Source organism: Mya arenaria, chromosome 7, assembly GCF_026914265.1.
Source record: "Mya arenaria isolate MELC-2E11 chromosome 7, ASM2691426v1".
Taxonomy (NCBI): Eukaryota; Metazoa; Mollusca; class Bivalvia; order Myida; family Myidae; genus Mya; species Mya arenaria.
Window position 1 is genome coordinate 46877313 of NC_069128.1, and position 14146 is coordinate 46891458.

General features: G+C 34.4%; 1 protein-coding gene across 1 annotated transcript; it reads left to right on the plus strand.

Moving 5' to 3' along the window:
• Positions 1-6631: 6631 nt before the first annotated feature.
• Positions 6632-8626, plus strand: LOC128241193 (heat shock 70 kDa protein 12A-like). Its single transcript, XM_052958152.1, has one exon. It carries the CDS (start codon positions 6632-6634, stop codon positions 8624-8626), a length of 1995 nt encoding a protein of 664 aa, XP_052814112.1.
• The last annotated feature ends 5520 nt before the right edge of the window (positions 8627-14146 follow it).

The window sequence follows — 14146 nt, forward strand, 5'->3', positions numbered from 1 at the left end:
AACTTTGGTCAAAACAAGTTGAAGACTTATCGAGAACTCTCAAGTCCCTCCAACGTTTGAACATGCACAACAGTGATCCGTGGCCATTTCGGAATGACCTTGTTCCATCTTGGTTGAAACTCGTAGTAAATCGAATTAAAATGTAGTTATCTTTACTTACCTATGCGTATCCAACGTAATTATCCGAGTCGGCATGTTAGTACTTAAACATAGTTCAACATAGTTCACTGCAGCCCCTTTTATTCGCTAATATTATATTATTAGTAGTAGTTGTAGTAGTATTATAGTTTTATAAAATGCTTTATGAATTTTAATATGTCATATGAATTGCTTTATCAAACCTTGTAAAACGTTTCATATTACCCCCTTAATAAAAAAAAAAAAAAAATAGGTAAATTGCCTGTATGTATACAATGCGTTTGATCAAGATTCTAGTTTTTGCTCGGCAATTTCAAGAATAAGGAGGCTATACTACTCGTCCAGCATCAGCGTCGGCGTCTGCGTCGGCGTCAGGTTAAAGTTTTAGTTCAAGTGGACATTTTTCACTCATAACTCCAATACCCTTTATTCAATTTCCTTAATAGTTCACATAAATGTAAGGACTATCACAAAATGAAATTACATAACACCATATTATCCTTGAAACAAATTATGGTCCCTGATTTACTCAGGAACAAAGGTTAAAATTTAAGGGCACATTATGTCAAGCTTTAGAGCAAGCTGGGATTATTTTCTCATAATTTCTATACCATACATTCCATTGACTAAATACTTCAGTTAATCATTGATGACTATCTTAAAATTAGTTCAAATGACACCATTTTGTATTTAATACAATTTATTGCCCCTAATTGACTTAGGAACTTAGGTTAAAGTGTTAGGGCACATTAAGGTCAGTTTACGTTTTACGGCAAATTTGTTTTTTTACTAATTACTTTTATACTGTTCAGTCAATTGACTTAATACTTACCACAGTTGTTCACGGACATAACACGATTAGGTTACATAACTCCATATTGGCCTAAAAACAAATTATGGCCATTGATTGACTTTTAAATTTTGGTTGAAGTTTTCGGGCAACTTTGGGTTTAAACTCAGATCTCAAATACTGTTTATTCAATGGCGTTCATACGTAACACAGAAGCCATCGCACAGTTACTAGTAGGTTACATAACTTCATATTAACCCTCAGTACAAGTTATGGCCATTGACTGCCTTTTTGACTTATGTTTAGCTCGACTTATCGAAGACTAAGGAGGCTTTACTTCTCGCCCCAGCGTCGGCGTCAGCGTCTGGTTAAATTTTCGGGCAGATTTTCACTTATAACAGGAACTTCCTTAATTCAATTCACTTAATACTTCAGAAAGTTGTTCAGGACCATCACACAATGGAGTTATATAACTCCATAGTATCCTTAATACAAATTATGGCCCCTGATTGGTTAAGGAACTTAGGTTAAAGATTAAGGGCAGATTTAAGTTTTATGGCAAGTTGGGTTTTTTATTGATAACTTCTGTACCCTTCAATCAATTGACTAAATACTTCGCATAGTTGTTGAGGACAATCTTGCAATTAGGTAATATAACTCCAGTTTAACCCTTAATACAAGTTATGGCTCTTGATTGACTTTTGTTTACTCTCTTTTTACTTTTATTTGGTTCTTTCGACAGGCACATTTTCATATGTTTTTTTTTCCAAAGGGAAAACAATTTATTAGAATGACATTGTTGTTCGGACAAGCCGGTGGGAGGGTCGCGTCAAACTCACCTATGGTATCGAAAAATTTACGTAAGGTTTGACATATAGGATCATACGTAGTATATAGAGTTTATTGATACCTGATATGGGATTGCGTTTGGAGCCCCTAGGATCAAGGTGAAAGTCACTGTAATTATAAATAGAAAAATGGTTGATATTGGAATAACTTAAGTTAAAGTTGACAAATTGCGACCAAACATAGTATATATGAAGAGTTAATGGAGACTTTTCATGGGAGTGTGTTTGAGGCGCGAGAGTCATGGTCAAGGTCAATGTCACTGTTGCTAAAAATTGAAAAATGGTTAGTACTGAATGACTTAAGTAAGGGTTGACATATTGTGATCAAATTTGATATATATATTGGAAGAGTTTATGGAGACCTTTCATTGGGTTGCGTTTCGGCTTCTAGGGTCAAAGTCACTGTTACTAAAAGTAGATAACCTTTTGGTACTAAAATAACTTAAATTACGTTTGACATATTGAGGAAGAATTTATGTAGGATTTCTATGTGATTGTTTTGGGGCCCCTAGAGTCAAGGTCCATGTCAGTATTATCAAAAAATAGAAAAAGCATCTGTTAATCATTGAACACCTGGTTTTGTCACATCGTGGCGTTTCTTGTTTTGTTTTTTATTAAACTTTTTATCGCATTAGGCAGGCACATATAACATCATTATTGTATTCATCTCTAAGACAAAGCGGCGTAATCGAGCGCGCTGTCCTACGACAGCTCATGTTTTAGTGGTTATGACGTACGTAGTTTTTCGGGCGGGACGGCGGCGTCGAGCTCACCTGTAGCATAAAATAATTTTAGTTAGGTTTGACACCTAGTGACCAAACTTGGTATATAGGAAGGAACTATGGAGATTATTCATTTGACTGTTTATTGAATTAATGTACTAGGGTCAAAATCACTGTTACAAAAAATAAGAAAATCGAAATTATTATCTTCAGTAAATGTTTCTATTTTGCGATCAAACTTGGTACATAGGGAAAATTTATTGATTACTTTCATGGGATTGCGTTTGGAGCCCTTAGGGTCAAGGTCAATGTTACTAAAACAGGTTTTGTACTGAATAAGTTTAGCTAGTGTCGACATATTGTGATAAAACTTGGTATGTAGGAAGACTTTATGGAAGACTTCCATGGGATAACATTTTAGGGGCCTATGGTCATGGTAAAGGTCACTGTTACTTAAAATAGAACAAACAGTTGAAACTGAATCTCTGCCTCATGACCAATTGCCAAGACACTCGTATTTAAAATTACGTCTTTGTTTATATCACTTAACACTTTCCATAAAATACAACTAAGCCGCGGATATTAAAATATATTGAAATGATACCACAATAACGAAATTTGCTGGCCCTTTCCCACTTTTAGAAAATCCACAACAATGGAGGTTTTTGAAACATTATATCCTCTGAGTGCCGCTTTTTTAGAAACAAGCTAAACAAAGGTGTCTTGAAATGAAATGCAATGAATCTTAATGGTTGTACAAGCTTTTCCGGTAACTGAAGAGAATCATTTCGAACTTTTAAACTAAAGTTTTAGTTGTAAGTCAAATTGTTTTAAAGTTATTATGCGGACACAGTTTTCACACTACTATTTACCTATGACCGATCTCAAAAGCAAAAGCAGTCACTCTACCTTTCAAAAATGCTTCATGGTCCTACGTCAAATCATTCTCAACTTGCACAGTTTTTCGAGACATTGTGTGAACACATTGAAAGGTATCTAAAAGAACAATGAGGGACGCTATAGATGTATGCATTAATTTAAATGATGACAGATGACATATGTAGTTACAAACAAGTTTTAAACTAGTTCATCTTTCATCAAACTGTTCTTAAGATGTTGCTCGGAAAAAGGTTTTATGAATGTTAATAAGATTGTTGACCGTGATCTTAACTTTTGACCTACTGACAAAAAAAATCAATAAGCATTCTACCAGAAAAGGAATGTACTTTAGTCAAGCCATTATCGTGTTATTGTGCGGACAGAGTTGATTTCATAACGAGCAGGCTGTTAACATGACCTTTTACTAACTATAATGAAAACAAATACGAGAATCTAGTGGTCAAGGGCACATCTACTGTATCCAAACGATATGGGGAGAACGTTTTCATAAGAATGTCGATCGTGACCTTGACATACTGACTCTAAAGATCATAAGTAATCATTTACTGGTCAATGATTATCATACTTGTTAAGTTTGGGTAATATGTTAGCCCATTCAAATTGTTATTAAATATGATTTTTTCAGTACATGTATATATATTTGCTTCTTTAAATTTAAGACTTCACGAGGCTAAAACCTAAACCTGCGTTATAGCACAAAAGCCTCTAGCTACGGCCTTGAATTATTTTCTTGTACATTTTTACTTTGAATGAAAATGAAATATAATACATTTTAATTTTTTGGCAAAAAGTTCCTGTTAAGTGTTCTTCTTGAATAGGCCAATACAGATAATGCTGGTGGTGAATTGTTTGAAGTAAAGGTTAATTTATTCTTTGTTTCAAAAACCACATATCGGATAAAATCAAAATATATGAGTCTTTGTATAATATAATGGGTAGCATGCAAAGAAATATTACAGTTTATCATAACTAATGTAAACGACGATATTGCATTGCATGGGACTTATATTGAAACAAATTGTTGGAGATAAGAGAGGGGAGCTTCAAACTAATTTAACCTTTTTCAAATACCTTTAATGATATGAATTGGAAATTGGGCACAATAAATGTTGGCAGATAATAGCATGGGTATTTTGTATCGATCGTAAATAATGTTCATTAAAATAAGCCAAAGGCTCGCTACATAACATATTTCCTTGACCAGTTGAATTAAATTGTGTATTAAATGATGACGAGTGTCAGATTATTTTTTTGCTTTCATGTTTTTCCAAGTAAAATATAGCAAATACGACAGATTTTTTTAACTGCTGTAGTAGCCGAATACTACAGAGCAATGCCATTTCTCGTGCAACACGGATTGCAGAAATGAAGTGCCATGCAAAACTTAACATCAAAGATAAATCCAATCGTTTTGATTCTGTTTAAAAGTAGAAAGCATATTTAGGTGAAATCCAATAAACATTACAACATTAACTCTATCTGTTTGGACGAAATTTGCATTATTTGACATTGTGATCTTATATCTTGTTATATGACGCCATAGTTTGTGATGTGTTTGTAAATTCATTTCTGGTTTCAATACAGTGAATATCTAGTGTCGTTTAAAATGTTTTTCACGCAATCAAGACAAAATGCCAAGCTTTCATCTAAGTTTTGATGCAAATTGTACTAATTTTTTTCAAATAATTCTTCAACATTGATACAAAGTGAGAAAAATGTAAGACTTAGTAGAATATTGCAAATAAAACTATTACTTTTGTCAATTAATTTGTTTACATGTGGAATGATATATCTTCTGACCACTTCAAAAAGAGAAATATTGTATTACACATGTGTAATACAGAAACATACGTGATGCATATATTTAACTGGAGACAAGGTACAGCATGTGATAACGTCGACTATGTTTTGTAAGTTTTTAATCACTAAACAATAAGATATCACGTGTATTCCAGAAAAAAAGAACGAAAAAAGTTATATTAGTCTGTAAGTTGAAACCAACTTAAAAAATCAAAGGGTTCTTCTAAAGCATTAAATAATTCGTTTGAGATTGAACAATTTCATAAGCTAGTGTCGAAAAGGAGTTATAAAAACAATCTTGATCTTATCTGACCTTGACGAGTGTACATTCATCCATTTATTAAGTACCTTAAATGTTATGCGTAGAGTTTCGTTACCAGAATGGCTTTGGTAATTCGTAAATCAATCGTAAACAATGTACAAACCCTATCAGATATCCGAAATATTATTTTTATATTACGTTTTTGTTATCGTATTTGGATACCCTTTAGGCAGGTTAACACATTAAAGATATAGGCAGTGAATGCAACGAAGATGAATATCAAATGCATGCAATTATGCGGACTAAGTTGAAAAATAAACCATGCAAGCAGCACAATCAGAGGTTGCATAAATAAGGCAATGATAAACATTCAACAGCGCTGGACGATGGGCAAAATTACACAGACAATAGTGAAAGTTTCATAGTGTTGAAAGAGGAAATAAATAACCGTAGAAGATATTTCTGTGAGTACATTACTTTATTAATTTTAAAACTGCAATATTCGCTCGCTTTGATCCGCAAATTTGACACGTATAGCTTAACTGAACTTCAAATTGAAGGAAAACAACACAATCCGTCAACAAATAAGGCAGATATTGGTGTTTTAAGTTTATGTTATAATCATGAATATTGATAAGGCGGGCGTGGCTTTCCGTTTTGTTACACTTACCGTTTCAGAGCGCTCACACTAACATTAATGTTCATGACATAGATACGTGTATTTGCAAATGATGAACATAATTATCGGCTTCAAAACATGAGTTATGTTTAGCGAAAATACCACGAACTCATTATTTTTCAGGATTCATTTTCTTTCTACAGTATGAAGGTATGGAATAGCATCCCACATGACATATGAAATAAAAATATATTAAAAGAAATATAAATATAAACTCATAATTTAAATACTGCACCGCAGTAGTTCCGTTACAAATATTTATGACAGTAGTAGTCGGAATATTTTTAGTAGTAGTACAAAGGTCATTCTTGAATTGACTTAATATAATTATAGTTCGTATTAGATTCCAGTTATCATACAATGTACGACTTATTAATTATTAGAATACTTGCTGTAAACCGACGAACTTTATTTGATAAATGATACATAACGAAAATATCATAACAAACGTTACAGAGAACAACTTGTTTTTTTACAGCACTGTATGATAAAATGGGAGCATCCAACTCGGTGAAACATAAGAAAGAACGATGGAGGCAAGATTCCTCATTGTCAATAGAAAAAAATACCGGAACCGAAGGAGTAAAACAATCAGATGAATTGGCTGTAGTTGTGGCAATAGATTTTGGAACATCCTACACCGGATACGCCTTTTCGTTAAAGGGGTCACGTGACGTCATCAACCTACAGACACATGGCGGAAAACTTCCAGCGGACCGGGTTCCCTCGGCTATGCTGCTCAACCCTGACGAGACATTTAACTCATTTGGCTATGATGCCATGGATAAATACAGTTGCCTGTCTCGGGAGGCGAGACGAGTGTACTTTTACTTTGAGCACTTCAAGCTTTTGCTTTACAGGACAATACATGGCAAACCCCGGGATAACGAGTACACACTTCATCTACGGGCGATGAATGAGTTGGGGCTGAGAGATGGGACGAAGCTGGACGAGCTTTCTTATGACCAAATGCCAAAAGACCTACGGAAGTATTGGGACTCAATGGATAAACGTACACACCAGTCTAACTTATTCAATTTTGTGGACCGTTATGGAAAACAAATCAACGCGCAGAAAGTATTTTCTTTAGCAATCAAGTACTTTAGAGACCTCGCTTTAGACACAGTAAAGATGACAACACAAGGTTGTAAGGAAGAGTACATCCAATGGATGATCAGCATTCCCGCTATCTGGTCAGACTCCGCCAGACAATTTATGCGTCAGGCAGCAGTAGACGCCGGCATACGTTCTGAAAACCTGCGGCTCGTCCTCGAACCCGAGGCGGCCTCTTTATACTGTGAAGAACATGCAGCCGTTGCGTCTGGAAACACATTAGGGCTGTTCACGCCAGGTCAGAAGTATATTCTAGCTGACCTTGGAGGCGGTACGGCAGATATCTGTATACACGAGATCGTGGGCGATGGAAGACTACGGGAATTGTACCGGGCAACAGGCGGTCACCTTGGAGGAAATACGGTGAATGAAGAGTTTGAAAAGTTTATGTCGGGCATCGTTGGTGATGACGTTTGGAATGACTTTAAAAAATTGTTCATAGGGAGTTATTTTGATATGATGACACATTTTGAATCTAAAAAGCATGAGTTTCGTACACAAACAAAACAAGTACAATTGACATTAGAACATTCACTAATTGAACTGTGTGAGAAGCGTTCCAATACAACATTTCATTCAATAGTTTCCAATTGTAAACATCGCGACGGTATTGAATATAACAGCACTCTCGGTAAACTGTTGATCAACAGATTGGTGATGGAAGGCTTTTTTGAATTTTCCTTAGATGGAATCACCCACACATTCCGCACTATCTTACAATCATGTGAAACAGACAACTTAGTAACTGTGTTACTTGTTGGAGGATACGCAGAGTCACAATTTGTACGGGAGAAAATCAAGACAGCTTTTCCGAACCTTAGTGTCATGCTTCCTTCTGACTCGCGACTGGCCGTGTTGAAAGGCGCCGTGATGATGGGATACAAGCCGAGAGACATCGTGGAACGGAGGGCCAGATACACTTACGGTTTTGGCTGTAATGACGTATTTAAACCAGGCGGACATCCACTAAAATTGAAATACATCAGTGAGGATGGTAAAGAAAAATGTGTTGGAGTGTTTAATAGGATGATAAAGATGAACCAGGTGGTTGTGTGCGGCGATACTTTCCATTGGATAGGATTCAGCACAGCCGTTCACCAGAACCAGAGACTTGCAAATAAGTGCATCGCACTATGGCGGTCTAGCAACCCGGGTCCACTATACTGCCTGGACAAGGAGGGCAGCGATCTCCTGCGGATAGAGGACCAGGAGTGTGAGAAGGTGGGCGATATCGTCATGAAACCCCCGCGCGAAGGATGGCAGCAATACTCGGATTGTGATGCACAGCTTATCGTAGGGGAAACGGAACTGATTGTGAAATACATCAATAAAAACACAGGACAAGTGTATGAAACAAATATGAACTTTTTCTAAATGGCACACAATTGACAGTTTGCATGAAAAATCAAAACAGTTATAGAAAAAAGGTAAAAAGTAAACTCCATTACAAAAACACAATAGAGAGAAATTTATTATGACGTATGTGTTTTTTTCGTAAATCCAAAGTTAAAACTCCATAACAACTCTGCTAGAACTGCCCATGTGCTTTAATGGTTGAAAGGAGATCTAGAAATGTTGTTGTAAGTGAACTGTTTGCAATTGTCGCGCAAGAATTTGAGGATTTTCAAAAAAGTTTGTAAAGCGTTAAACTGTTGAAAACCTAGATGTCCATTTTAAATTGATTGTTTAAGGAGAAGTTGTAATTTGTGTTATTGTGCTTTAAATAAGTGTTAGATTTAGGGAAGAGTGTTTGATTTCATATATAATTATGGTTGCTGCTGTTTTATCAAAGTGTGATAAGACAGATGCCAATGTAAGCAAACATTGTAGAGGTGGCGATGGCTTTTGAATTTCTGAAGTCTAAAGTGAAACATATTGATTAGAGATTTCGAAATAAGTGAAAGATATTCCGGTGGTTGTATTTTGATATTAATTGATGTGCAAGATGTTTATCTTGTTTTACCGAGAGTTAATACAAGCATGTGAAATGGGATTTGAGAAGCTCTTATATAAAGGCTAATGCAGAAGGCATCATAATTAAATTGAGAAATTCAATTGGTTTAAGATCCCAGTAGACTCGTGCTCAAGTGAAATGGTGTTTTAGGCCACTACTTTTATATAAATTGGTTTACAAAACCGGCGGGTCTAATTTTCCGAAAAGTACAAAAAAAATAAAAAATGAATTTGACTTTTTTTTCAAAATTATTTTCCCGACCGTATTGATTTTGGTGCGAAACGAAAGAAAAACGAACATATAAGATTACGAATGCAGTATATCTCGACTGGTTTGTTGTTTTGTAGCCGTATTCGCCAATTTATAGTGATAGCATGTGAGCCAGTCAACTGTTATGGCAGCGCCGTTGGCAATGGCGGAATTGACGATAGCAGTCATTATTTGTATGAAATAACTAATTAAAATATGCAGGAGTTGTTAAATAAAAAGAGCAAAATACATTGGCAAATTTAACAGCCGACACAAACAATAACTGTCACGTGATTGTTGTTTTTCCCCGCCAATTTAGGTCATGAAAATATTGTTGTTTATAGAAGAAAAATAAAAGTGTCAGCGGCTGCCATCGAATAAGTAGACACAAATATCTGTAAATTATATGTGAGAAAAACATTTTATGGCTAAATATCAAATAACAGTGCATTTAGTGTGAGTGGGGAAATCGAAAGTAAAATTTCTAAGTTGACACCGGTGACCTAGTTTCACAAGTTCGGTCGGTTGGGTTTATGGATTTTAAATCACAAAATGGTTTGGAAATACTTGTCATTGAGTCAATGTAAAGTTTGTGTTTATTCTAGATTAATACATGTTTATTCATGTTTGGGTTAATATTAGAGTAAAAACAAAGAAAGAGTTGAACACATGTGTCAATGACATTTACTAATGCCAGAAGTTGTGTGCAAAACATTTAGATAAAACAACACGGAAAACTATTTTGAATAAGTCCATTTAAATTTGCAATGAACATGATATTTCACTATAAATGAGATTTGTGGTTGTAACCAAGGAATACTCTTTAAAATGAAAAATAAACAATCATGAAGTATATATGGCCTGTGAACGCATGATACACAAAATGGCTGAGTTAGGAGAAGATGAAAATATCCGATACATAATTATGGATTTCTCTGTTACTATCATTGGTACATAAAGTTAAGTCACATGCCAGATTTATTATATTGCTATGTGTTTTTTATGTGATGTGGTAATTTGCTGCAAGATTTGAATTTGAAATGGATTTGGTGAACATCCCATGGTAAATATCCCGGTCCGAAAATATCCGGACTTAGCATGGATTGGGTAACACACAACTAGGACCCCGCATTGTAAAGGTTATTAAAACTCAAATCTAGGTCTAGTTTGGTTTTTAGTTTTTCAGGAATCGTTTTCATAATATTAAAGCTCAAATGTCTTCAACAAATGTTACTTTCTTATTTACAAAATTGGAAATTATTTCACTTTATTGACATTTTCCAATATTGAAATAACTGAAACAATGTTTAGAAAATGTAATGTATTGTCTTAATACAGTGCAATTTTTGTGTATTTTAATGCATAAAATTCGCCTTCTCTTTTTTTCAATTTAATATTGGTCAGTTTTTAAGTGTTCTGCATTCACTTTTGCTTTAGCATACCCTTAAAGCTAAACAAATGTCTTGCTGAGTAATATTCAATGTATCTTTGATAAAAAGTGTAGTTTATACATGTAAACATGTTTTATAGTCAATTTTATTGATGTTTTATATGCACAGAATGTAAGATTTAAACTGTGTGTTTTATTAGAACTTTGAAACTATAAGTGTATTAAAACATGCAGTTTAAAAATTTAAAATGTCAAGTAAATGCTATATTTTTTCAATGTTTTTATATTGTTCTCTGATTTTCACCTTTTACGAGTATGTTTTGTGACTTTTTTCCTTTTTTTTGTTTTTCGACCACCCGGTGGACATTTTTTCCAAAAATTCTTGTAAACCAAAAAATAAAAAAGAAGTGGCCTTACTGACCGTTTTAAGGCGGAAATCCAATCATTTATCGGTGAAGCTAGTTTGATGCGTGTGTGGTCTGTGTGTTGCGTTTGTAATTGGGTATGTGGTGTTTACACGTTAAAACTTTGTGTCTTTAGTTCATAGTCGTTGGGATCCTTTTCATGTGCCTCTTACCGGAGCTTTGGATAATATCATATAATGTCAGACATTTTTTCACACAAAGCTTACTTAAAACTTTTAAAGATAGTGACAATTCCAATCGTTTTATTGCTGACTTTTTAAATTTCATATGTAAACTCAATCATTACGTCCGGAAACAAAAAAAAACAACACACGACACGATCAATAACTATTATCTTCCAAACAAGTTCAGAAGACATCAATCATGAACGTTTAAAAAAGTTGATGGGTGTGTTTAATTTTAAAAAAGGGCATTTGGTATGTTTAAATTCTAAAGTTATTTTTGTTTACTGATAATTAAGGATTAATCGCATTTCTTTTCTCGCATGTGTGCTGTATGAAGGCTGTAGGGCTCGCGATCAAATTATATGAAGCGCGTTCGTTCAGCATTAACGCAAAAAAAAAAGCGATCAATACTTACATTTACATATTTTGGATGATAATTCATTACAATTAAAAATCAGCAGTATCTCCTGCAAGTGAGAGTTTGTTCTAATAGAAATGTAACCGACAACAAACGTTTGTATTAAAGAATAGCTGATTTTAGCACTCTCGTATATCATTGGTAAAGTGACGTCGGCTAATCCACTCGGAGCGCAATATTGAAATACAATGGCGCCATTACTCCTTGCATGTTATATACTTTTAAAGTTCGATACAATATATCAATACAAAGAACTAGGCCAATATACAAATATCTCTATAAACCTCCTGAAAGCATATAACAAAAGAAGTTTATTTATACCTACTCAATTTGATTCATTGTCGATCATGAACAAGATATTCCATTTAAATTACTAGTCAGCACGAATAATTAATTATTGTATAATGTAGAAGGTTACGTTTAAGTGTTTATTTCCACAAGATTAATTGAAAGAGGCAGGACAAACGAACATTACTATGAGTTTAAAAAAATGATACTGTCAGGTTTAAAAATAGAGCATGTACTTGTTGAATATTCTTGTTCGATATTACGGCTTAATTTTGGTCTTATACGTTTGTTTAACGTGTATTTTGTTTTACTAATAGTTACAATTGATTGCCAGTGAAGTGTTTGATTGCATATATAATTAAGATCCCCAAGAGCAAATCCATGAAGTTAAACTGCTAAACTGAAATTAGACAACAGCTACCTCCAGCCGGCCAATCATAGGCCTGCAAAATCTCACACACAACTGTTTTTCTGTCGGATATGTCAACTTGTAAATCTCGTGCAAATCGTGCAACTACTTATGTTACAAGGACGTTCTTAATACTACAGAAATGTTTGTTTCCTGTGCTTTCTTTACATTTTTCTCATACAAATGTATGGTATCGGACTGAGAAACAAGCAATACACTTTCTGTTGTCTAAGTCGGATAGATCACGAGTAGCCGTTTGATATAGAATTATCAACTCGCTACGCTCGCTGAAAAATTCCATATCAAACGGCTGCTCGTGATCTATCCTATACTTACTACCCGATCGAATGCCGCATAGTTAAATGTAAACATTTCTGACATTGTTAACCGTTCATATACACCCGAGATTGTTTTGATGGAAAATTGTCGAGGTGATCCGAATGCGTTGTATCGATGATTGTTTAAATTATTATTATTATTAATATACTTTAAAGAAACCAAATTTATCAATAATCGGAATCAAAATTACGTCATACATATATTTCGCCCTCGAAGTTTTAAAATTGTTTAAATGATGTTTTGTGACGTAATCTGATGTGTAAGATGTCTGTTTTGTTTAATATCGGTTAGGAAAGGATTTGAGCAGCGTTTAGATAAAGGTTGATGATTCGAGTCTTTAATTTGAATATATACTTTTTGAATGTACATGTACTTTGTTGGTAGATATTTGCCAGATACCAAACCAAGTTCTTACTTTTAATAAGTATTTAAATGACCCCAAGTTTCTATTGCAGGTTACAGATTATGGCATGTTAGTTTACTTTAAATGGTCTTTAACTGCATTTTGACTTCATCTATGATTTTGTATTTGGGACCGGCAATGGTGCTCGAGTACCGCACCTGTAGGATTTCTTGTGTTGATAAAGGTATATAATTGTATTGTTATTGTTTGTCTCTTTTTTTTAAATGTTCTATATGTTTATTTCAGAAAATCGTAGAAGTATCATTTAGGCTGATTCCATTTTCAAGAATTTGTCACCGATCGATGGAGCAGATCTGAATTAGTTCGAGGCTGTGAATGCAAATTGAAGGATTAGTTTTTTATTTATGTGGGTCCGAATAATGTGGCTGGAGGTGAGAGCGCATGTGCAGTGGGTTTGTCGATTTGATAGAGGAAAATAGGTCTCAAATAATCCGAACATTCGTACAATTGCATCGTCTGTGCTCCCTCGATCGGTAGATGATGCTTAGTCCAAGACCAATATTTGTGGCTTAAAGGTCATGGCAAAATAGTAAAGGTTTATATTCGTCAGGTCTTTGTCATAGACCATTTTCTTACAAGTAAACTGTTAAGACAAACAAGTATGCTCGGTTGAATGGAAAGTTTCATTTGAACTTTGAGGAAAATATTTCTACGAGTTATTTCATACTACAGTGGCATAGTGTCATTCACAAAAGATTAAGAAGAAGCAAGCCATGGGCTTTTCATGTGAATTCATCATTTGATTGTTTCTTTGATAATATATGTTGGTGTATAGTAACGGTTGTGGATTTTATTTATAACTGTGTATTTGTTATTGTGGCACGACAATTTAGC